Source organism: Dendrobates tinctorius, unplaced genomic scaffold (genome assembly GCF_039654945.1).
Source record: "Dendrobates tinctorius isolate UK_male_01 unplaced genomic scaffold, ASM3965494v1 ptg000140l, whole genome shotgun sequence".
NCBI lineage: Eukaryota > Metazoa > Chordata > Amphibia > Anura > Dendrobatidae > Dendrobates > Dendrobates tinctorius.
The window spans coordinates 9,913,633-9,938,223 of NW_027361808.1; the positions used below are offsets into that span (position 1 = coordinate 9,913,633).

Below are 24,591 nucleotides of genomic sequence, written 5' to 3' on the forward strand. Positions count from 1 at the left end.
TAAATATACACCGATTTTTTAATTTTTTTTTAGCATTTTAACATTCTATCTTTTACTATTGAGGCCGCATAGGCAGCCTCAATAGTAAAAACCTGGTCACACTTGTCAAACACTATGTTTGACGAGTGTGACCAACCTGTCAATCACTTTCCAAGCGATGCTTCAAATCGCTTGGAAAGTGCTTGAATATCGCACACGAAAATCGCGGCAAAATCGCGATCATAATCGCGGGAAAATCGAGCTGAAAAAAACGTGCGATTTCTGGGAAGGAGTCCGGTTTTTGGTGTGCGTTTTAACACACAACGTGGGCACATAGCCTAAAGGGGTTTTCCCACGAACGAAAGTTCATTTTAAAAATTGTCTGTGTCTGACCATGTACGGAGCATACCACATCTCCTGGGCAGGGAAGGAAGCAAAAGACAATACTGACATTACAGCAGGGGATCACAGAGGATTCATTTTGTGAGGTAAAATATTTCACTGACTTATTAAACAATATTTTACCTCACAAAATGTATCCTCTGCGATCCCCTGCTGTAATGTCAGTATTATCTTTTGCTTCCTCCCCTGCCCAGGAGCTGTGGTATGTTCAGTACACAGTCAGACACAGGGGTGAGAGAGACACAGCACAGGAGGGAGACAGCTCAAACAGGACAGCACATGAAGGGAGAACACAGCACAGGAAGGAGGGAGAGAGCAGACAAGGGGGATAGCACATAGGGTAGACAAGTCAAAGAAGAGAGCACAGACGGGAGAAGTCAGCACATGGGGAAAGATATTCTCAACGCTGCAAAGCCTGCCCCCATCGTGACATTACCGCCCTCCCGATGCCTCCATCTAGTTATTCATATTACCGTATTTTATGGGAACGTCGCTGGGCTTCACAGCACACGGCAGCCATGATGGACTTTAGAGGGCCCAACTGCCATGGCAACTATTGGTCCTACTCGGAGGGGGCAGCAGCTTCATTAAAATCCTGCTGTCAGAGAGTGACAGAGGCATCTACACAGAGTACAGTGATTGGAGAGAGTTCCTGCTGATTAGTGACATGCTGGCTGGAATAGTAGTGCGGTTGTCTACACAGCTTTTTTTCACGGAATTTGTGAGGATGCCAGGAGGTTGTCAAGTGTAGGTGTTATATGTTTATCGATGGAAATAATCTTTAAACACAAACTAAAGAATGATAAAATAATGTAATGACTACAAGCACATGAGCCATTATATGTGTATTAAGTGAATGAAAACTTACTTTGGGTTCTCCACTGATATCAACAAAGTGAGCTCCATTTTCAATGCAGGCCTTCACCACAGGTTCCCCATAAAATCTGTACTAATAAACACACAATGCACATTTAGAAGACAAGTCCGTCATTGTGAATAATATTTAACTAGAACGTTTAAGCAGCAATTATTATTCAGAAATTGTAATATGCATCATAATATGAGCCCTTTATAACATAAAAGATTCTGCAACTAGCAAAAGCAATGCCGACCACTGTAACTAGACCCCCTTTGCGCCATCTCTCAGACATGAAGGCAGTGGTGTGATGGGTCACTCAGTACAGAGCTGCCATCACCTTTCACCTACACTAACTGCATTCTTGCAGTCCCGGTGAATGTTGTGGAGGCGTCTCAAGGAAAATCGTTTCACAATCAGAATAGACTTTATTATAAACCAACCTCTGCACCATGGACTTCCAATAAGTGGGAGAACTTTGCTCTAAAGCATTATCTTTAATCAACTGATAAGAATTAAATAACTCCACAAATGAGGCAGGTTTATCATTTATATAGTGGGTAAGAGCCAATTGGTGTTTACAATATGCTGAATAGGAGTCTGCCCTTTTAGACTTCTTCCGATAAGGGCTCATTCAGATGAGAGTAGGGGCATGTGCTGTCTGAGTAATGATTGCACAGCACACTGACCAATGTAACTCAAAAGGGCTGGTCAGATGACAGGTTTTTTTTCCACACAGACAAAGTGTCCGTGTGGAGGGGAAAGAATTTTTTTTTCAAATCCCACACAAAACATCTGTGTAGCACCTGTTCTTTATGGGTTAAATTATTATCTTAAGAATCGGTATTGATCGTGCACATTTTTGAAAACCGATCACACATGTATGACAATAAAGCTGAAAATCAACCAAGTTGTCTGGATGAAACTCGGAAGAGTTTTCACAGCATTGGATAATACACTCGAGAATACATACCTTTCTACTTGCTGATCATGGTACAACTGAAAGCAGATTTTACATATTCACTCTAATTAGGTTGCAAGTGCCAAGGAAGCAGAGCTCTGACTGCTGTCACTGCAGCTGTCCCCAACATCTTACCCCCTAGTCTTAATTCAGTGCTTTCCACGGTCATCGTGCCTTCTTCTGGAATCCTGTGCATGCACTGTTCATATCCAGCCCAAAAATGAGGTTTCATAGGCAGGCATGACAACATCAGACAATGCTGCCCTGCTTTGGTGACGACAGCCAGGGCACATGTTTAGCTGTAGATAGCCCAATGACCACTTGTGACCTGAAAATTAATTGTCTGTCGTCTCAGCAAAAGTACTTTGAATGTCAACTAGAATGGTATGGTCTTAAGGTAAGGGTCAATTGGGATATTTCTAAAGTTTACAGGGGTACAATACAAGGGTGCCCACTGTCATCACTACTCTTTGCATTTGCAAATAGAACCTTTAGAGGACATCCATGGATAAAGGATATGAAAAGGAACAAAGAATTGTTTTGAACACCAACAATCTGTTAATTCTAAGGGTCTCGTTTCACTTAGCGACGTACCAGCGATCCCGACAACGATACGACATGGAAAGGATTGCTGGTGCGTCGCTAAATGGTCGCTAGTACGCTACCAAACAGGCAGATCTCTTCAGCGATGCTGCAACGATCCGGCGATCCATGTAACGACCTCGCCGGTCGTTGGTACCTTGTCACACAGCAGCTTTTCAAACGATTCCCGCCTGCGTCCCTGTGTTCTGCGTCGCCAACGAGGTCACTCGTCGGCGTCAAACACAGCGATGCGCGCTGGCCAGCGGGAAGCCAACGACGAAGAAATGGCCCAGGACATTCGAGCACGATCAGCGATATCCAGCAGAGGGGCCGGTCGCTGCTGCTTGTAACATGCAGCGAGATCGCTGTTGCATCACAAAATCGGTGACGCTTCAGCGATCTCGCTATGTGAGAAGGGGGCTTAACATTTCCTTTCCAATTATAATGGAAACAATAGAGAAATTTTGGTCCTTTTCTGTACAAAATATATAATTTAGGCCAGTGATTCAGAAATCCAAATATCTTGGGATCCACATAACAAGTAAGACGCAGCATTATATTTCCCTAAATTTAGACCCGTTGGTGATTAAGTTGAGGCATAATTGTGCGCTAAAGAGAAAGTTACCTTTGTCTGCTCTGGGTAGAACAAATCTTATTAAAAATGTGCCTTATGCTATGTATTCTATATTCACACTGCACAATGTCACCATTTGGATTTCCAAATTTTGGTTCAGGAAGATACATACCATTTTTAGAGATCTGGTATGGAAAAAGAGGCATCTAGATTTAAACCTGAAGAGCTATAGCAACCCAAAGATTGGGGGAGGGAATTAGCGCGGCCGCATACATGGGGGTAAATCTTGGCCTCCCAGTTTCAGCATTTGAAAGTATGGGCTTTAGAGGGACAAAGATGGAGGGGCGCTAGTGTTGAAATTTTTGGGGGAGGTCACAACTTGCAGGAACTCTTTGGGTATGTTCTCACAGTCAGTAAACGCTGCCGGTTGGAGTTGCATACATCCACAGCGTGCAACCCGCAGCAGCCAGATGTTACAGCATAGTTGATGGAATTTAATGAAATCCCATGTCCACTATGCGTGCAGGGAGGCCTCCTGCTTCCCTGCGTACATGCACATGCAGCGCGTCCTACCAGACCACTGCATTTATCTTGCGGTGACGCACAATCTCCACAAGATAAAGTCATCCGTAAAATGAATAGGACGCGGTGATTCCGCACAGTTCAATGAACACATGCGGAATCACCTATGTTCAAAAGCCGGCAGTGCTTTGAATGGAGCGGACATGTGCTGCGTCCAAAGCGCTGCCTAATACTGACCGTGGGAACATACCCTTGGAATCCCATAAATTTAGAGCCAACTTAAGATTTTGCTACCCCACTCTACCCTGATACATAAAATCTGGTGGACTTGTAAAAAGTGGTGGGGAATGCGAGGTGGCTCAAGTATACTCCTATTTGGAATAACCCTGGTTTGAGGGAATTACAGCATTTGGAGGGGGTTCAAGGAATAGAAAAGGCAGAGTTTGGAATATCTGTACCAATTATATCTCGATGGCCATTTTTTCCCTTTTGAATATCTGAAACAGGAGTTCACTACTTTTCACAAATCCGATTTCTTTAAATATTTACAACCAAGGCACACAATAAGAACTCAGGAAACTATATCTGACCTCACTATCTCATCAAATGGACAACTAGAATTTTTGTTACAAGCTAAAATTACTAAAATTATCATTTCTTTATTGCTTAACTCACTTATTAAAAAATTGGGTGACCCTATGGCACTGGTTAAAGAGATTGTCCACTAAAGTGTTGTCCACAGATTTAAACCTTGTAAAGAAGTATTTTTGTAAATACTTCTTGTTGTCTACGCCTGTGAGCGGTGCCATCGCTGACCGCTCACTCGGCATCATGTGACACCGGCTGAAACCTCCGTTGATATCATGTCAAGTTCCTTTTGTCCTGTGTTCCCCCAGGCGAGACCCAGTTGCGCACACCCCTCCTGATTGACTGGGCTGTGAATGGTGTTTCACTTCACATCACAGCCCAGTCAATCAGAAGGGGTGTGCGCAACTGGGTCTTGCCCTGGGAAACGCAGGAGATCCGGAACTTGACATCAGTGGATGTCAGTGGAGGCTGCAGCGGGAATCACGTGATGCCGAGTGAGCGGTCAGCAGCAGCGCCCCTCGCAGGTACAAGAGCCATTTACAAAATTACTTCTTTACAAGGTTTAAATAGGTGGGGGCATTATAGAATGTAGTAGACAACCTCTTTAAAGCTAACTGGGAAAAAGATGTTGGCTACTCCACACTGTGGAGTAGAGCAAGCAGACTTAATACATATGTTTTGGTCATGGTCGCTGTTAACCGCGTTATGGGAAAGGGTTGCTAAACTAATGGAGGTTTATCATATTCAAATCCCACTAAGTCCTAAATCCTGTATCTTGAGACTGATGAGGAACACCAGAGATTCCTCCCCAATTCAGGTGGATATATCCAAAATATTACATCACACTAGGAAATCTATTGCCAAACATTGTACGGCTAGTGCTCCTCCATTCATCGTTGAAGTGATAAAATGTCTGAACAGTACAATTTATATGGAGAAAACGGGGTGTATCAAAAGGGGAGCTACTGCAAACTTTGGGCAACAATGAGGAAACTGGATCAGATGTCCTGGGGTAGTATTAAGGGAATTGGCAAATAATGCGATTTTCAATTTACTTATACGTTAATGAACATATTTTAGATGGTTCTCTGGGTAATGTATTGTTTGTTGTACACTGGAAGGGTAGGAAGATGTTTGAGGGTTAAAAAAATCTATATATGAACACTAGTGGGGTATGTCTACAATCCTTATGTATATTTTCTTGTGTTCACAAGTTGTTCTGAAATGTATTTTGCCAGTTTTAATGAAAACTGTATTTTTCCAATCAAAGTAAAATAATGGCATGTTGTTTGTCGTTAGTTTGGATAGGGTCAAATCTGCTGACCAACTCCCTAGTCATGTCTACTACATTACAGGGCTAAGTGGCCCTGTGCCAATTTTTGTAGTCAGTTTGATTTTATTAGCAAGGAATTTCATAGACAGCAATAGTAACCTTGCAGAAACCCCCATTTAGGATCAAATACGAGAGGTGCATAATTTTCTTCTTAAATCATTTTTTTTCCAACCTCCTATTTTCCCTTCACCCACAGATGGTATATTTATCAGCAGGTCCCATGTGCTCTATCCAAAATATATGAAATCTCATGGTCCCAGGACAAAGTAATTGCATCAGGTAAAAAAGCAAACGCCCATTGCTGAGACAAAGTGTTCATCACTATATTTTTTTTTTTTTACTTCAAACTAGAGGACTTTCAGCCTAAAGGGGGTTTTACACATAGCGATATCGCTAACAATATTGCTAAAGCATCACCGATTTGGTGACGCAGCAGCGATATTGCTAGCGATATCGCTGTGTGTGATACTTACCTCCGACCGGCTCCCTCGCTGGCTATCGCTGATCGCGCAGCTCCATTTCTCGTCGTCTGCTTCCTGCTGGCGCCGACGAGCGACGCGTGGACGCGGGCGGGAGGACGTCAGGATCGCTGCATGTGAAAGGTAAGTAACGACCGCTGTATCGCTGCTGCATCGCTGTGAGATCTTCAGGTGTGAAAGCTCATTAGCGATCGTTTAGCGATGCACCAGCGATCCTGACCGGGTCATATCGATGGTCGGGATCGCTGGTGCATTGGTAAATGTAAAGGGGTCTTAAGGACAAAAGGTACAAAGGGTACAAAGTCTTACAGCTCCTAATGTGAAGGAGAGAATGGCTAATGAAATCAATGTGTGTGTTGCACCTTTCGCTAACCGACCACCTGTTGGGTCATATCACATTGTGACATCAGGTTAATAATTGATTTAGTGGGGACTGTGAAGGAGAGAATGGCTAATGAAATCAATTATTAAACCTTAGGGCCCGTCACACATAACGACTCACCAGCAATCCCGACAACGATATCAACGTGTCAGGATGTGATCGCTGGTGAGCTATCAAACAGACAGCTTCACCAGCAATCAGCACAGCGACGCCGAGCGCGCGGCGTTGCTGTGTTCGTTCGTTACCAGCACGCTGATGCAGGGAGCTGGTAACTAACATACACATCGGGTAGCAGGTAACAGATAGCAGGTTAGATAATAAGCAATGTGCCCACTGATGGCCATGTACGGCTGTATGATACTTACTGGTCCCACACAGTCCAGAACAACAGAGGTCTTCTTACACATCTCAGCAAGGGAGGCTTCATCACCAATGTCAGAGATTAGAATGTCAATGGACTTCAGCTGTGGTTTTCCTACAGATGAATAATGGATAGAAGCAGTGACTGGTACGAAGTTACGGTTAGATCTACAATGGTTGAAAGCCCTGCACTGTCCTATAATACAGGCTGAGGGTGCAGAAGACGACAAGCAATTAGTCTTACCGATAAAACCTCATTATACGACCTATAAGCCTTCTAGTCTAGTGCATGGGACCTATACCATACAAAACTAACAGTAAAAGGTAGCAGCGTGCGCCATCAGATGCTGGATGGAAGTGGCTTTTCTCCTGCAGCACAGGCGTTATACATGCGGCTCTGCATGTTCTCAGGTCCCCTATACCTTAGCAGGTCCACATTGTCATTATGGCAACACCTCTCCAAGGAACGGATTGGGCATGCTGAAATTCATCAGATGCTACATGTGCCCCATACACACGATCCACAGTATCTAAATGTGTGTGGTCAGCTTAAAAGAGTAGTCTGACTGCTCCCTCCACTTCAGGAGGTAAAGGGGATGATGACGTCAGGTCTGCGCGAGCGACAAGTATCGTGCCATATCCTACTGTAGCATGGCGAGTGGGCAATACCTGCCAATCGTGCACGCATACTAGCGGTTATGTGCAGACGCGACATCATCAGCGTCGCTCTCCTACCGATGAAGAAGCGGGCCGGGTTGGACAACCCCATTAAATCCTACTGAGTTTCTCCTGCTCCCTAACCTGTGAAAAGCTGCAGATTTTCTCCGCAGATCCACAGCCAAATCTGCATCGTAATCTGTGGCGGAAAAATATTCTATCAGTGATCTAAACTCAAGATCGGGTACACAGGCGGCAGACCCCACTGAGCGGGTGAAATCCCTGGTGGAAACTTGCTAGTATTGTGAAGAAAAGGGAGACACAAGCACAAAATAGGGTCTTATCCCACATACACCATTAGCGGTTTAGCCAAAAAACTGCTCACCTGGTATTAGGTGTTGAAAGCATGTATAGCTAAGGGCTGCCGCAGATCCACAAGTCGGTCACCGTCTACATGACACAGGACTCTGTAGAGGGTTAAGTGGATTTTTGTCCGCGCTGTGTAAAAGATGAAGTTCCAGACGGTTATTTAAGTTGACAGTGGTTTAATCTACGCGTTCCAAGGTTTTTTGCAACCTCTTTATCAGGAAATACCACATGAGACATACATAGGTGGTGGTGCATTAAATATATACAGATTTTTACAAAAAAAACAAAAAAAAAAAGTCAGATGACACATGTCAACGTTCATAGTATGTTATCATTGTTAGATGTATTGCCTGACAATTACACCATTCAGCTACATTAGCAGGTTCCTTACATGCAACATGTAACCACCCACATCGGACGCACTGGAAGGAACCTGCTAATATAGCTGAATGGTAATTGTCAGGCAATAGATCTTGAGGAAACTCAAGCATGTCTTTTTGAGTTTGAGACAGAGATCTTCTTTTTCTTGGTTCAGTATTTAGGCTATGCGCACACGTAGCAGAAAATTTCTGCTTAAAAACGGACTCTCTTCCCAGAAACTGCGCTTTTTTTTCTGCGCGTTTTCATGCGTTTTTTCTTCCGCACGGTTCCTGACACATAGAAATAGCCAGAAATGCGGAAAAATCTGTGAAATTAATGAGCATGCTGCGTTTTTTACCGCAAAGCGGTTTTTTCGCAGTAAAAAACGCATCAATATGCACAAAAAGTGCAAAATGCATAGAAATGAATGGGAAGCTTATTTTTAGCGTTTTTTGAGCGGATTTTTTGGCAAATCCGCTAAAAAAACGCTGTGTGCACCCAGCCTTATTGTTTTTTCTTTTTTTGTCAAACAAACCTGTGAATTCAAAGAGACATGTCATTATAAACAGTTTCTAATTATTATTATGATTCAAATGATAACATACTACTTGTCGGCAAACTATGTATTTGACATGTGGCATCTGATTTGTTGTTTTTTTAAATCTGGATGTATTTAATGCACCACCTATGTATGTCTCATGTGGTATTCCTGATGAAGAGGTTGCAAAAAACCTTGAAACGCGTAGAACACACCACTGTCAACTTTAATAACAGTCTGGAACTTCATCTTTTGGGCAAAAATCCACTTATTCCTCTACAGAGTCCTGGTGGAAACTTGCAGCAGACAGGCAGAGTTTACCTCTGGAGCCCAGGGTTTGTGCAGAAAGTGTCAGTCACAGCTCACATTTAGTCCTGTATCTGCGGCGGACTGGGGGGCTTCAGCAGCACTTGTACCTGGAGAGCCCCTTTAATCCCATGCTTGTGGGATACCCAGATGACAGGGGCATGACGGACGAGCGGCCCCCTGCTCTACATTATAGGTCAGAGGGCCACTATGGCGCCGCTCTGTGCAGCAGCCTGTAGTTCTCCAGCATGGCATACAAGCCACAGTGGCCCATGGCATGCTGAGCCTTGCAGTCCCACATCAGCTGATTCTCAGCCACTTGAAGGAAGTGGTGTCCATTACTGCAGTCGGGAGGCAGAACGAGTCAGTGCGCCCCCCAGTGGACGCCATCATGTCACTCACCCATCTTGTCCGCGGCCAAGCTCAGCACTTCCTCCAGCTTCTTCTTGCTCCGGCCGGCCACAGCCCAGCGCAGCTCTTGGCCTCTGTAGTCCTCTCCATCAGCCGCTCGGGCCACTTCCTCCACAACGAACTGCCCGGTGAAGCCGGAGGCCCCGAATACGACAATCTGGTACGGCCGGCTGGAGGCTCTGGTGGCCATAGTGACTGCGCTGCGAGTGCGTGACTGACTGGCGCAGGCAGCAGCACTGACAGGTAGGGAGCGCCGGGGGGCGTGGCTTTCCCGGGCAGCTGTCTGTCACCAAAACTTTCCCGACGCGTCCGTGGCCGAAACCTACAGGCTCCGGACAGTTCACACGAGGACTGTGACGGACAGACGGAATTCATGTGCACAAGCGATCCGTGTCACTGGCAAACGGAAGCGGATGGGCCTGGTGCATTTCATGGCGTCCGTCTGGGTTAGTTTAGTCCCTGTTCACACTGCATCGCGCTCTGACGGGATCCGTCTGCTTTTCGAGTCTCCACAGAACCGTGCAGACACTTTGCCTGTGGCCCTGTCAGTGCTTCGGTTGAATCCCGTTTTTGTACCGTTTTGCAGCGTTTTATGGACCTGGTTAGTGAGCGTTTGGAATTGCTCATTTTGTCCTACTGAGACCACACGGTGAGGGCTACGGACTGAGGGGCAATGCTGTACTGCACCACTGAACAGGCGGATAACACATAGAGCAGAGCCGGCAGCGAGCGTGCTGCCACCTGATCATCGGCGACTGGGGGAGCGCAGCTTCTAGTTTCACATGGACACTATTCAAGCAAATGAAAAGTAAAAAAAAAAGGTTTTAAAAATATTGAAAAAATAAAAGTTCAAATCACCCCCCATTCGCCTCATTCAAAATAAAACAATTAAAAAAAATTGAAATATTTGGTATCGCCGCGTTCAGAATAGTCTAATCTATCAAGATATAAAAAGAATCCAATCGGTAAATGGCGTAGTGAGAAAAAAAGGCAAAACACCAGAATTACATTTTTTTGGGCGCCGCAAAATTTCATTAAAATGCAATAACGGGCGATCAAAAGATCGTATCCCCCCAAATGGTATCATTAGAATGCAAGCCCGGCATGCACAAAATAAGCCCTCACCCAACCCCAGATCACAAAAAATGGAGACACCACGGGTCTCGAAAAATGGCACAATTTTTTTTTTTTTACACTTTGTTCTTTATTTAAATGGTGAAAAAAAATCCAGTCTAGCCATGTTTGGTATCTATGAACTCGTAATGACCTGGCAAATCATAATGACAGGTCAGTTTTAGCATTTGGTGAGCCTAGTAAAAAAAAATCCAAAAAACACTTGTGGAATTGCACTTTTTTTTGCAATTTCACGGCACTTGAAATTTTTTTGACAGTTTCAAGTACACAACATGGTTAAACCAATGTTGTCATTCAAAAGTGCAATTCGTGCCGCAAAAAGCAAGCCCTCACATGGCCATACTGACGGAAAAATAAAAAAGGTATGGCTCTGGGAAGAAGGGGAGCAAAAAACAAACGCAAAAACAAAAAAGGGGTGCAGCGTGAAGGAGTTAAATAATGTAACCCAGACGGACCCCATAATACAAAAAAAATAAAAAATTAATAATAGTCAGTGGGACCCTTCTGATCCCGTTTGCCTTACTGATGACAGAGCACTTTACAAATTAATTCTGTGGTCCCTCAAAATGGACAGATCTAATGTATTAATAAGGCTGGGATCACACTACACTTCCTGAAAGAAGTTATGTCGCTTATCCATGTTATGTAAATAAAAGCTTATGACCTGATGTTAAATTCATCCATTGGTTGTATAAATTATTCTTTTGAAAGCTGAAACCCTCTGAAATGTGGTTTCGGTTAAGAAAATAAATTGGCATCAATGCAGAAATATTGATCATTTAATGGACACAGAACGGTCAGATTTTGGCAAGACAAAAGTTTTGTCACCTGGTCATATAATGCAGCCAATCCTAGTTTACATCCTCACCTGTGACAGTAAATGATCGGTTAATTAGTGGGTGTGTATAAAAAGAAACCCAGCACCCCAGACCTTCACTTGAGCTGTGACAACATGCCAAAAATCTACCCTGCGACCAAAGCCTGGATTATCAAGAGGCTGAAGACCAGATCCACTGCAGAGGTGGCTGACACCTTTAATGCATCTCAGCATCAAGTACAAAGAATTAAAAAAAGATTTGAAGAGACTGGAGACGTGTTTGTCAAGCCCAGGTCCGGCAGACCCCGCAAGACAACTGCTCAGGAGGAACCTTTGATGGTTAGAAAATCCAAAGCAAGCCCCTCTTCCACTGCAGCAGAGCTCCAACAGACCTGGTCACCTCAAGTCCCTGTGTCAACTAGAACAGTTTGTAGGATTCTGTCTTGAAATGGCCTCCATGGTCGAATCAGTGCCCAGACGCCAGCACTAAACAAAAGGCAAATAAAAAACCGTGTGGCATTTGCAAAGTCCCACAGCCTGCTAAACAGATGGACGCTGGAAAAGTGGCAGAAGGTGGATTTCTCTGATGAATCGTCAGTAGAATTACACCACAGCTGCGGCAAATACTGCAGGAGACCTACTGGAGTCTGTATGGATCCAAAATACACCCAGAAAACAGTTAAATTTGGTGGTGGAAAGATCATGGTTTGGGGTTACATTCAGTATGGGGGTGTGCAAAACATTTGCAAGGTGGAACAAATATCAATAGCCTAAATATCAAGAAGTATTAGCTACCTCTTATATTCCAAATCTTAAAAGGGGTCAAATTCTGCAGCAGGATGGTGCTCCATCTCATACATCCATCTCTACAACAAAGTTCCTCCAGGTAAAAAAGATCAAGGTGCTCAAGGACTGGCCAGCCCAGTCACCAGACATGAACATCATTGAGCATGTTTGGGGTAGGATGAAAGAGGAAGCTTCGAAGACAAAACCAAATAATCTAGATGAACTCTGGGAGGCATGTAAGACTGCATTCTTTGCTATTCCTGATGACTTCATTAATAATTTGTATGAATCATTGTTGAACCGCATAGATGCAGTCCTTCAAGCTCATGGAAGACACACAAAATATTAAAAATTACTAACAGCACCAAAACTTCATTCAACAATGTTATGCAACATATATTTGTATTTTAAGTTAATTATTTGTTTGAATATCACATTACTTTCTGTGGCTGACAAAACTTTTGTCTTGCCAAAATCTGACCATTCTGTGTCCATTAAATGATCAATATTTCTGCATTGATGCCAATTTATTTTCTTAACCTAATCCACATTTCGGAGGGTTTCAGCTTTCAAAAGAATAATTTATACAACCAATGGATGAATTTAACATCAGGTTATAAGCTTTTATTTACATAACATGGATAAGCGACAACTTCTGTCAGGGAGCCTACCGTGTGTGATGCAAGAAACTCGCACGAGTCTCTCGCATCAACACCTGGCACTGCCGCCAGCACTCAGAACCGGAGCTGCGGCTGCATGTATTTCTATGCACAGGACGCCTGCGGAAGTAGGCGGAGCTTAAGGGAGGAAGTACGCAGCCATATGCAGACAAGCCGAATGCAAGTGTAAACTTAGCCTAAGGGCAGTTTCACACGTCCAGATAATTCCAGTACCGGAGCTATCCGTGTCCGTGTGCATACGTATGTCATCCGTGTGACATCCATGTGCTATCCGTATGTCCGTGTGTACCATCCGTGTGTTGTCCGTGTTTTTGAAAAATTATTTTCAATGTTAGCCCTTTGACTTTTAAAAACGCACACGGACAGCATCCTTGTGGGGTACGTGTTTACACAGACCCATTGACTTGTATGGGTCCGTGTGATCCGTGCTGTTGCACAAAAACGGAAATGTCAGCCTATTTTGCACACGGACACACGGTCCGTGAAAACACGCTGACATCTGCATAGACACACTCATTCGAATGTGTCTACGTGTGCCAGTGTCTCCGGTACGTGAGAAAACTGTCACTACACGTACCGGAGACACTGACATGTGAAACTGCCCTAACACTGATTAGACAAGAATGGCTTCTCATCAGTCAGGGTTTGGCCCAGAAGCTGATATCCAGCTGCCAGGACGAAGGGCAAAAGTCAGGAAAACTAACAGTCAGCACTGTCTTTATATTTTTATTGACAAAAGATTATGTAAAGTTATGAAATGCCTCATAGTACTTTAGTAACCAAAGAAACATCCGACTAAAAGATCTAAAAACGCTGAAGCAACAATCTGAAAGTTCAAATTTGTGGAAAAAAATAAATAAATAATAGCAGGGGTATATCTACCAATGACGAGATGTATATTTTGTAGCAGATTGGTATGGACCAGTTTAACTAAAACTTAACTTTTAATCAACCTTTAAAAACATAAATCAACAAAAAGTGCCATACAAAGTGCTCATGCTGAAGTGATTAAAAAATTGTTCAATGCCGCCTGAAATCACCCATATAGGACAATGGGGCACTCATTATATCATTTTATATCTTGTTTACAACAGCCTCTTAGTGTTGCATACGTATCGGGCCTCAGTCCCTAGATCCAGATATAATGAAGAATGGCCTATAGCCCCACATATAAATTGTCCTTTTATGGTTAATGCTGTTTTCTAGGCTCTAATACAGTCCGTATAGGACATTAATATAAACAAAAAGTGATCCACTGTACCTATATTGAACACCCTCAGAAAGGAAATGTATAGAGTCTCCTTTAGATTACTAACCACAAATCACCTTTCTAGAGTATGAATAGATCATGTACTTATCTCAGATATCGTTGTTTTCCATGGCGATACCCGAATACTGCTCACAGCTAGGGGGCTCCACATATCAGCGAATCGCTGGGTAGCTCGATTCCCTCTGTATATCTCCCAACGCGTTTCATCTACCACAAATTCATCAGGGGAGTAGTGGCATTTAGTCCAGTGACATTGCGCGCCATATCGCGCTCTCATTATCTTTTATATACATTCAGAAGTCCCGCGGTCTATCCCTATTTCCGGACGCCGGGGTTGGCACTTCCGGTTTTCATCTTACTCAGGCCCCTAGACTCCTCTCCTGCCCCACTTCCTGGGCATGTCTAAGGGACGAAAACGTCACATCCGGTGACGCGTATTGACCAGATCATGTGCCCCACTTCCTGGGTTCGTCTGGATATCGGTAGCGTCACGTCCGGTATAGACAGCGATGTAAACACATCGCATTCATGTGACTCGCCCGTGCCCATAGCAACCAGACGCTATTGTGCATATCTATATAGCGTTAGGTATCTCATTCTATAGAGTGGGGCTCGGGCTGGAAAAATTATATATCTATTCCCATTTAGATATAACAAATATCGGTGGCTTAGAGACGTGTATAATTACAAGAAATCAGCAAAACCATTTTCTATTTTTTGCTGATAAACCCAAACAAGGGACATTTTCAGTGCATTCCTAAGTCCAAAAATTTTTTTACACCATATTCAAGATACAAAATGTATGATTATACTTTCCAGAAAAAAAAATTATAATAGTCAATAGTCAATTGATTAATAGGTGTTGCATGGTATATACTGGGCACCACGGACCTTTTTGGGAAGGATAGAGAAGGGTGCTCACTAGAACTTACCCTATTATACCCTCTCTATATGTCACCTACCTAACGCGGAGGTTGGCACCCTAATTCCTGCGCAAGTGGCGCCCCCACTCAACGGCGGCTCTCCCTATACTTTGATGGCCCTATTAAAGTACTCCCTACAAGAAGGAAGAATAGGTGAGAAGTTCATTAAGTCCCTTGGGATGTACTGTTCGTAGTGAGAAGATCCAGAAAGTTTCTCTCTGAAGGATTCGCTTATCCCAATCTCCTCCTCTTTGATTTTTTGGGACTTTTTCAATGCCTATGAAACTGACAGCCTTAACATCCCCATTGTGGGCCTGGTTGGTGTGATTCGCCACTGGTGTGTCTCGTTTGTTTATGATGTCCCTGTGGTGCTCTCCCACTCTCACTCTGAGCTCTCTCTTGGTTTTACCAACATATTCTAAACTGCATCTACAGGTAATCTTATTCAAAACTCCAACCGATCTGCAATTGATAAACTGTTGTATAGGAAAAGTTCTTCTTGTGACACTACTGTGAAAAATAGTGTCCTGTGTAATTGATGCACAGTATTTGCAGTTGCCACACTTATAACACCCTTTGGGTTGGGTACCCAGCCAAGTAGGTCTAGTATTAGTGTTTAAGGAAAAATGGCTACGGACTAGTCTATCCTTGATGGAACGATCTTTTCTGAACGTAATTTGTGGGGTACCAGGTATAATCCCTAGAAGGTCTTGATCCATGAGGAGAATTGGCCAATGCCGTTTCATAATTTCCCTCAAGTCATTGGATCCATTGGAGTATTTTGTTATAAATCTGATCGTTCCTTCGTCTGTGTTTTTCTGTTTTGGGATTAATAGCTCTTTTCTATCTCTGACTACAGTGGTCTTAAATGCCTCCTTGAGGATATCATCTGGATATCCACGCTCCAAAAACCGAGATCTCAAATCATCGGCTTGTTCTCTGAAATCTCTGTGGTTAGAGCAGTTTCTTTTCATTCGTAGATACTGCCCCTTTGGGATGCCTCTTCTGAGTGGGGCTGGGTGACTAGAATCCCATCTCAGCAGAGAATTTGAGGAGGTGGGTTTTCTAAAGGTTTTAGTTATTAACCGACCATTCTCTCCTCTTTCAATGCTGATGTCTAGGAATGATAGTTTATGTCTATCAGCCTCAAAGGTGAATTGAAGGCCCAGATCATTCTTATTCAATCCTCTTACAAAATTACCAAACCCCTCCTTGTCTCCTTTCCAAATTATGAACACATCGTCGATGTAGCGGAGCCAGAGCACAATACTGTCCTCCGCCACATCCATGTGCTCTCCAAATACGATGTTTTCCTCCCACCAACCCAGGAGCAAGTTCGCATACGATGGCGCACATGGGCTACCCATCGCGGTGCCCCTGAGCTGGTGGAAGTACTCTCCATTGAATAGGAAAAAGTTCCTGGTGAGACAAAATTCAAGGGCCTTGATGACAAACTGATTATGTTCAGAGAACTGGATACCCCTAGTTTTTAGATAGTAGTCCGCAGCCATTAGACCTTTTGTGTGGGGGATGGATGAATATAAGGCCTCTACATCGATTGAACCCAGTATCATATTGGTGTCCAAGTCGATGTTGTCAAGTTTCACTAAAAGGTCCGTGGTGTCCCGGATGTATGAACTTAGGGAAATGACAAATGGTCTTAGGATTTGGTCTACGTATAATCCTAGATTTTGTGTTAGACTCCCGATCCCAGAAACGATGGGTCTTCCCTTTAGAGGGACCAGACCCTTATGCACTTTTGGTAAAGCATAAAAGGTTGCGACAACTGGGTGCATTGGTGTCAAAAATTCCTTCTCATTTTTATCAATAATTTTAGATTGAAAGGCTCCATCAATTAATCCTTTCAATTCTTTCACAAAGGATTCTGTGGGATTACCCTTAAGCCTTTCATAACCCATGGATCTCTGTAACAGGGAGTAACAAAGTGTTTTGTATTGGGCCACGTCCATCACCACTATGTTACCCCCTTTGTCTGATGGTTTTATTATTATAGATTTGTCTCTTTCTTGATCCAGCAACCCATCCATTTCTTTTTTGGAAAGGTTGTGAAATCTACGTTTTTTAATCTTCTCTAATTCCATCAAATCCCTAGAGACCAGGTTCAGAAAGACATCTATAGCACCAGCATCACTGCTGGTAGGTGGCATGCGTATGCTCTTATTCTTTAGTGCTGTGAAGGGTCCTTTACCCTGTTCATTAGGGTCCACATCCCCCAGGTGATACAAAAATCTAACATCATTTAACAGATCTTCATTAATCCCCAATTCGGCACAGCTTTTTTTATCAGCATTAATGAAGTGCTTTTTCCACTTTAATTTCCGGGCAAATAAATTGAGGTCTTTAGTGGTTTCAAAACATTCAAAGTCAGAGGTAGGCACAAATGACATGCCTTTGCTTAGGACCGCCATCTGTTCGCTACTGAGGGATTTTGAGGATAGATTGATAATATGATTGTTCAATTGGGGATCCGGCTGTAGAATCTGCTCCTTAGAGGGTAGTTGGAGTCTAAAAAATGCTCCCTCTGTGGTGAGCCTCGACCCACTCCCCTCCCCCCGCGTGAGCCACCTCTCCCTCTGACTCTTCCTCTACTGTGTTTAAATCTAACCTCGGAATCAGAAAATTCTGCCTCCGAGGAAGATATATCAGTATCTTGTGTGCGATTAATTTTAGTAAATGTATAGGCTTTGTTTTCACGGAACTCCTGTAAATCTCGAATAAAAAACTTGTGTTTCCTCTCCTTTAAATGATATTGAAATTTCTCTATTATGCCCTGCAGGTTAGACTCTTTTAGGGCAAAATCTGTTTCTGTTGAAAATTTCTTGGTTACCTCAATCTGTTCCCTGAGGCGTTCGTTAATGTTATTTAACATAGATTTCTCCTCATCGAGGAGTATCTTCATCAGCCTCAGTGAACTATCCGTTGCCTCTTTTTCAAGTTTTGCCAGTAAGGCTGAATTTCTATCCCTGTAACCGAAATTCACGGAGATTCTGAGGTGCCGGGGTACTATCCCTGCTTTAATATAGCTCTCCAGGCTTTGCACCTCCCACCAGGATGTGATCTGTTCTTTATATACCTTAGTCAATTCCTTAAAGGCTGCACTGAACGATGGTATATATTTTTTCTGAGTAAAGTTACCATCTGAGAATACGTCTTTCGCTTCATTTACCCATTGATTGGTGTCTATTCCTGTGGACAGGAATCCTGCTATGTCCTCATATATCAAAAAATAATAGCAGGGGTATATCTACCAATGACGAGATGTGTATTTTGTAGCAGATTGGTACGGACCAGTTTAACTAAAACTTAACTTTTAATCAACCTTTAAAAACATAAATCAACAAAAAGTGCCATACAAAGTGCTCGTGCTGAAGTGATTAAAAAATTGTTCAATGCCGCCTGAAATCACCCATATAGGACAATGGGGCACTCGTTATATCATTTTATACCTTGTTTACAACAGCCTCTTAGTGTTGCATACGTATCGGGCCTCAGTCCCTAGATCCAGATATAATGAAGAATGGCCTATAGCCCCACATATAAATTGTCCTTTTATGGTTAATGCTGTTTTCTAGGCTCTAATACAGTCCGTATAGGACATTAATATAAACAAAAAGTGAGCCACTGTACATATATCGAACACCCTCAGAAAGGAAATGTATAGAGTCTCCTTTAGATTACTAACCACAAATCACCTTTCTAGAGTATGAATAGATCATGTACTTATCTCAGATATCGTTGTTTTCCATGGCGATACCTGAATACTGCTCACAGCTAGGGGGCTCCACATATCAGCGAATCGCTGGGTAGCTCGATTCCCTCTGTATATCTCCCAACGCGTTTCATCTACCACAAATTCATCAGGGGAGTAGTGGCATTTAGTCCAGTGGCATTGCGCGCCATATCGCGCTCTCATTATCTTTTATATACATTCAGAAGTCCCGCGGTCTATCCCTATTTCCGGACGCCGGGGTTGGCACTTCCGGTTTCCATCTTACTCAGGCCCCTAGACTCCTCTCCTGCCCCACTTCCTGGGCATGTCTAAGGGACGAAAACGTCACATCCGGTGACGCGTATTGACCAGATCATGTGCCCCACTTCCTGGGTTCGTCTGGATATCGGTAGCGTCACGTCCGGTATAGACAGCGAGGTAAACACATCGCATTCATGTGACTCGCCCGTGCCCATAGCAACCAGACGCTATTGTGCATATCTATATAGCGTTAGGCATCTCATTCTATAGAGTGGGGCTCGGGCTGGAAAAATTATACATCTATTCCCATTTAGATATAACAAATATCGGTGGCTTAGAGACGTGTATAATTACAAGAAATCAGCAAAACCATTTTCTATTTTTTGCTGATAAACCCAAACAAGGGACATTTTCAGTGCATTCCTAGACTCCAACTACCCTCTAAGGAGCAGATTCAACAGCCGGATCCCCAATTGAACAATCATATTATCAATCTATCCTCAAAATCCCTCAGTAGCGAACAGATGGCGGTCCTAAGCAAAGGCATGTCATTTGTGCCTACCTCTGACTTTGAATGTTTTGAAACCACTAAAGACCTCAATTTATTTGCCCGGAAATTAAAGTGGAAAAAGCATTTCATTAATGCTGATAAAAAAAGCTGTGCCGAATTGGGGTTCAATGAAGATCTGTTAAATGATGTTAGATTTTTGTATCACCTGGGGGATGTGGACCCTAATGAACAGGGTAAAGGACCCTTCACAGCACTAAAGAATAAGAGCATACGCATGCCACCTACCAGCAGTGATGCTGGTGCTATAGATGTCTTTCTGAACCTGGTCTCTAGGGATTTGATGGAATTAGAGAAGATTAAAAAACGTAGATTTCACAACCTTTCCAAAAAAGAAATGGATGGGTTGCTGGATCTAGAAAGAGACAAATCTATAATAATAATGAAACCATCAGACAAATGGTGTAACATAGTGGTGATGGACGTGGCCCAATACAAAACACTTTGTTACTCCCTGTTACAGAGATCCATGGGTTATGAAAGGCTTAAGGGTAATCCCACAGAATCCTTTGTGAAAGAATTGAAAGGATTAATTGATGGAGCCTTTCAATCTAAAATTATTGATAAAAATGAGAAGGAATTTTTGACACCAATGCACCCAGTTGTCGCAACCTTTTATGCTTTACCAAAAGTGCATAAGGGTCTGGTCCCTCTAAAGGGAAGACCCATCGTTTCTGGGATCGGGAGTCTAACACAAAATCTAGGATTATACGTAGACCAAATCCTAAGACCATTTGTCATTTCCCTAAGTTCATACATCCGGGACACCACGGACCTTTTAGTGAAACTTGACAACATCGACTTGGACACCAATATGATACTGGGTTCAATCGATGTAGAGGCCTTATATTCATCCATCCCCCACACAAAAGGTCTAATGGCTGCGGACTACTATCTAAAAACTAGGAGTATCCAGTTCTCTGAACATAATCAGTTTGTCATCAAGGCCCTTGACTTTTGTCTCACCAGGAACTTTTTCCTATTCAATGGAGAGTACTTCCACCAGCTCAGGGGCACCGCGATGGGTAGCCCATGTGCGCCATCGTATGCGAACTTGCTCCTGGGTTGGTGGGAGGAAAACATCGTATTTGGAGAGCACATGGATGTGGCGGAGGACAGTATTGTGCTCTGGCTCCGCTACATCGACGATGTGTTCATAATTTGGAAAGGAGACAAGGAGGGGTTTGGTAATTTTGTAAGAGGATTGAATAAGAATGATCTGGGCCTTCAATTCACCTTTGAGGCTGATAGACATAAACTATCATTCCTAGACATCAGCATTGAAAGAGGAGAGAATGGTCGGTTAATAACTAAAACCTTTAGAAAACCCACCTCCTCAAATTCTCTGCTGAGATGGGATTCTAGTCACCCAGCCCCACTCAGAAGAGGCATCCCAAAGGGGCAGTATCTACGAATGAAAAGAAACTGCTCTAACCACAGAGATTTCAGAGAACAAGCCGATGATTTGAGATCTCGGTTTTTGGAGCGTGGATATCCAGATGATATCCTCAAGGAGGCATTTAAGACCACTGTAGTCAGAGATAGAAAAGAGCTATTAATCCCAAAACAGAAAAACACAGACGAAGGAACGATCAGATTTATAACAAAATACTCCAATGGATCCAATGACTTGAGGGAAATTATGAAACGGCATTGGCCAATTCTCCTCATGGATCAAGACCTTCTAGGGATTATACCTGGTACCCCACAAATTACGTTCAGAAAAGGTCGTTCCATCAAGGATAGACTAGTCCGTAGCCATTTTTCCTTAAACACTAATACTAGGCCTACTTGGCTGGGTACCCAACCCAAAGGGTGTTATAAGTGTGGCAACTGCAAATACTGTGCATCAATTACACAGGACACTATTTTTCGCAGTAGTGTCACAAGAAGAACTTTTCCTATACAACAGTTTATCAATTGCAGATCGGTTGGAGTTGTGTATAAGATTACCTGTAGATGCAGTTTAGAATATGTTGGTAAAACCAAGAGAGAGCTCAGAGTGAGAGTGGGAGAGCACCACAGGGACATCATAAACAAACAAGACACACCAGTGGCGAATCACATCAACCAGGCCCACAATGGGGATGTTAAGGCTGTCAGTTTCATAGGCATTGAAAAAGTCCCAAAAAATCAAAGAGGAGGAGATTGGGATAAGCGAATCCTTCAGAGAGAAACTTTCTGGATCTTCTCACTACGAACAGTACATCCCAAGGGACTTAATGAACTTCTCACCTATTCTTCCTTCTTGTAGGGAGTACTTTAATAGGACCATCAAAGTATAGGGAGAGCCGCCGTTGAGTGGGGGCGCCACTTGCGCAGGAATTAGGGTGCCAACCTCCGCGTTAGGTAGGTGACATATAGAGAGGGTATAATAGGGTAAGTTCTAGTGAGCACCCTTCTCTATCCTTCCCAAAAAGGTCCGTGGTGCCCAGTATATACCATGCAACACCTATTAATCAATTGACTATTGACTATTATAATTTTTGTTTTCTGGAAAGTTTAATCATATGTTTTGTATCTTGAATATGGTGTAAAAAAATTTTTGGACTTAGGAATGCACTGAAAATGTCCCTTGTTTGGGTTTATCAGCAAAAAATAGAAAATGGTTTTGCTGATTTCTTGTAATTATACACGTCTCTAAGCCACCGATATTTGTTATATCTAAATGGGAATAGATGTATAATTTTTCCAGCCCGAGCCCCACTCTATAGAATGAGATGCCTAACGCTATATAGATATGCACAATAGCGTCTGGTTGCTATGGGCACGGGCGAGTCACATGAATGCGATGTGTTTACATCGCTGTCTATACCGGACGTGACGCTACCGATATCCAGACGAACCCAGGAAGTGGGGCACATGATCTGGTCAATACGCGTCACCGGATGTGACGTTTTCGTCCCTTAGACATGCCCAGGAAGTGGGGCAGGAGAGGAGTCTAGGGGCCTGAGTAAGATGGAAACCGGAAGTGCCAACCCCGGCGTCCGGAAATAGGGATAGACCGCGGGACTTCTGAATGTATATAAAAGATAATGAGAGCGCGATATGGCGCGCAATGCCACTGGACTAAATGCCACTACTCCCCTGATGAATTTGTGGTAGATGAAACGCGTTGGAAGATATACAGAGGGAATCGAGCTACCCAGCGATTCGCTGATATGTGGAGCCCCCTAGCTGTGAGCAGTATTCGGGTATCGCCATGGAAAACAACGATATCTGAGATAAGTACATGATCTATTCATACTCTAGAAAGGTGATTTGTGGTTAGTAATCTAAAGGAGACTCTATACATTTCCTTTCTGAGGGTGTTCGATATATGTACAGTGGCTCACTTTTTGTTTATATTAATGTCCTATACGGACTGTATTAGAGCCTAGAAAACAGCATTAACCATAAAAGGACAATTTATATGTGGGGCTATAGGCCATTCTTCATTATATCTGGATCTAGGGACTGAGGCCCGATACGTATGCAACACTAAGAGGCTGTTGTAAACAAGGTATAAAATGATATAACGAGTGCCCCATTGTCCTATATGGGTGATTTCAGGCGGCATTGAACAATTTTTTAATCACTTCAAATTTGTGGAAGCCTGAGAACTTTTGACCAAACTGAATAATGTTCTGAAAACGGGAAAAATTCCAAATGCGGTGAAAAGTGAGAAAAAAATGAAATTCAGCTGTTGGGTTTTTTATGCTTCTTTTTACAACATTCATTGTGCGGTAAAATTTACATAACCTGATTCTTCAAGTCAGTATGATTTTGGACAGCACAAAACTCATACATATATTTTATTATTGAAGAGTTAAAAAAAACAACATTTTGTAGTGCATACAGGTGAGCCCCCTCCATACACCTGCGTCCACTTGAAGGGACTAAAGCACCATTCCAAAATTTTGTTTTTCTTAATAGCAGCGCTGGAGTGGTGCTACCAATGTAAGTCCCCTGCACTTAGTCTTATATTCAACAGTCGCCATCTTTTTTCCATGCCCCTCCAGTTGGTCTCCAGCAGTTTGTGACCTGCAGGATCGTTCCAGTGTCTGATGAAGCTAGCCGGATGTCACTTTTCAATGCAAGTCTATAAGAGCCTTGTGCTGTCTGCCATAGATTTGCATTGAGTGTTTGTGCACTTCTTACATTCAGTCAGTCAGTATTTGAGGTCACAAGATGGCGGCTCCGGGACCAGAGGGGTGGCGGGTAGTGCTGAAGATGGCCGATGGCAAATATAATACTAGATGCAGGGACCTTAGATCAGTATCACCACTCCAGCTATGAAATTACAAAAAATCTCTGGAGGGTACATTACCTTCAAACTGGAATGTTCACACGTGGAGTTTTTGCAGGATTTTTTTCTCCAGTCAAAACCTTCTCTCTTGGCAGTAAAATACCTTGTATAAAAAGCTGCTTTTTCTTTTCTTTTTTTTCTGTGCATTTTTCAGGACAATTGATTTCGCCACAGTACATGTTAATACATATAGTTTTATGCTCCAAAAAGCAGAATGTTATGCTGCGTTTAACTTTCTCATTAATTTCTGTGGGTGAAAAAAACGCTGAAAGGCGCACATCATTAAACACGGACCGCTTCATAGGCATATATGAAGAAATCGGCTTCAGTTGGGTCATCTGATGCGAAAATGGTCCGTGTTTCACAGATGTGTGAAACAGGCCTCATGCCAGATGTACAAATTAGTGGATTGTGGCCTCAGTATGGACTGCCATGCATGGATCGGACCTGGGTCTCCTGACTTAATCTCAACACA

The 24,591-nt window shown here is 43.1% G+C and overlaps 1 protein-coding gene across 2 annotated transcripts in view; it reads right to left on the reverse strand.

Annotated features, from left to right (window-relative positions):
- The window catches only part of LOC141049023 (saccharopine dehydrogenase-like oxidoreductase), a 173,372-nt gene extending 163,326 nt beyond the window's left edge, over window positions 1-10,046 (reverse strand). The window contains exons 1-3 of one of the 2 annotated variants that reach the window (XM_073545124.1): window positions 9,651-10,046; window positions 7,024-7,133; window positions 1,250-1,330 (exon numbers count right to left, since the gene is read on the reverse strand). In XM_073545124.1, the coding sequence (XP_073401225.1) occupies window positions 1,250-1,330; window positions 7,024-7,133; window positions 9,651-9,849 (390 nt within the window). In that variant the 5' untranslated portion in view covers window positions 9,850-10,046. The remainder of the gene's footprint in view (window positions 1-1,249; window positions 1,331-7,023; window positions 7,134-9,650) is intronic. The other variant, XM_073545123.1, reaches the window with a different exon arrangement.
- Between the last annotated feature and the right edge of the window lie 14,545 nt (window positions 10,047-24,591).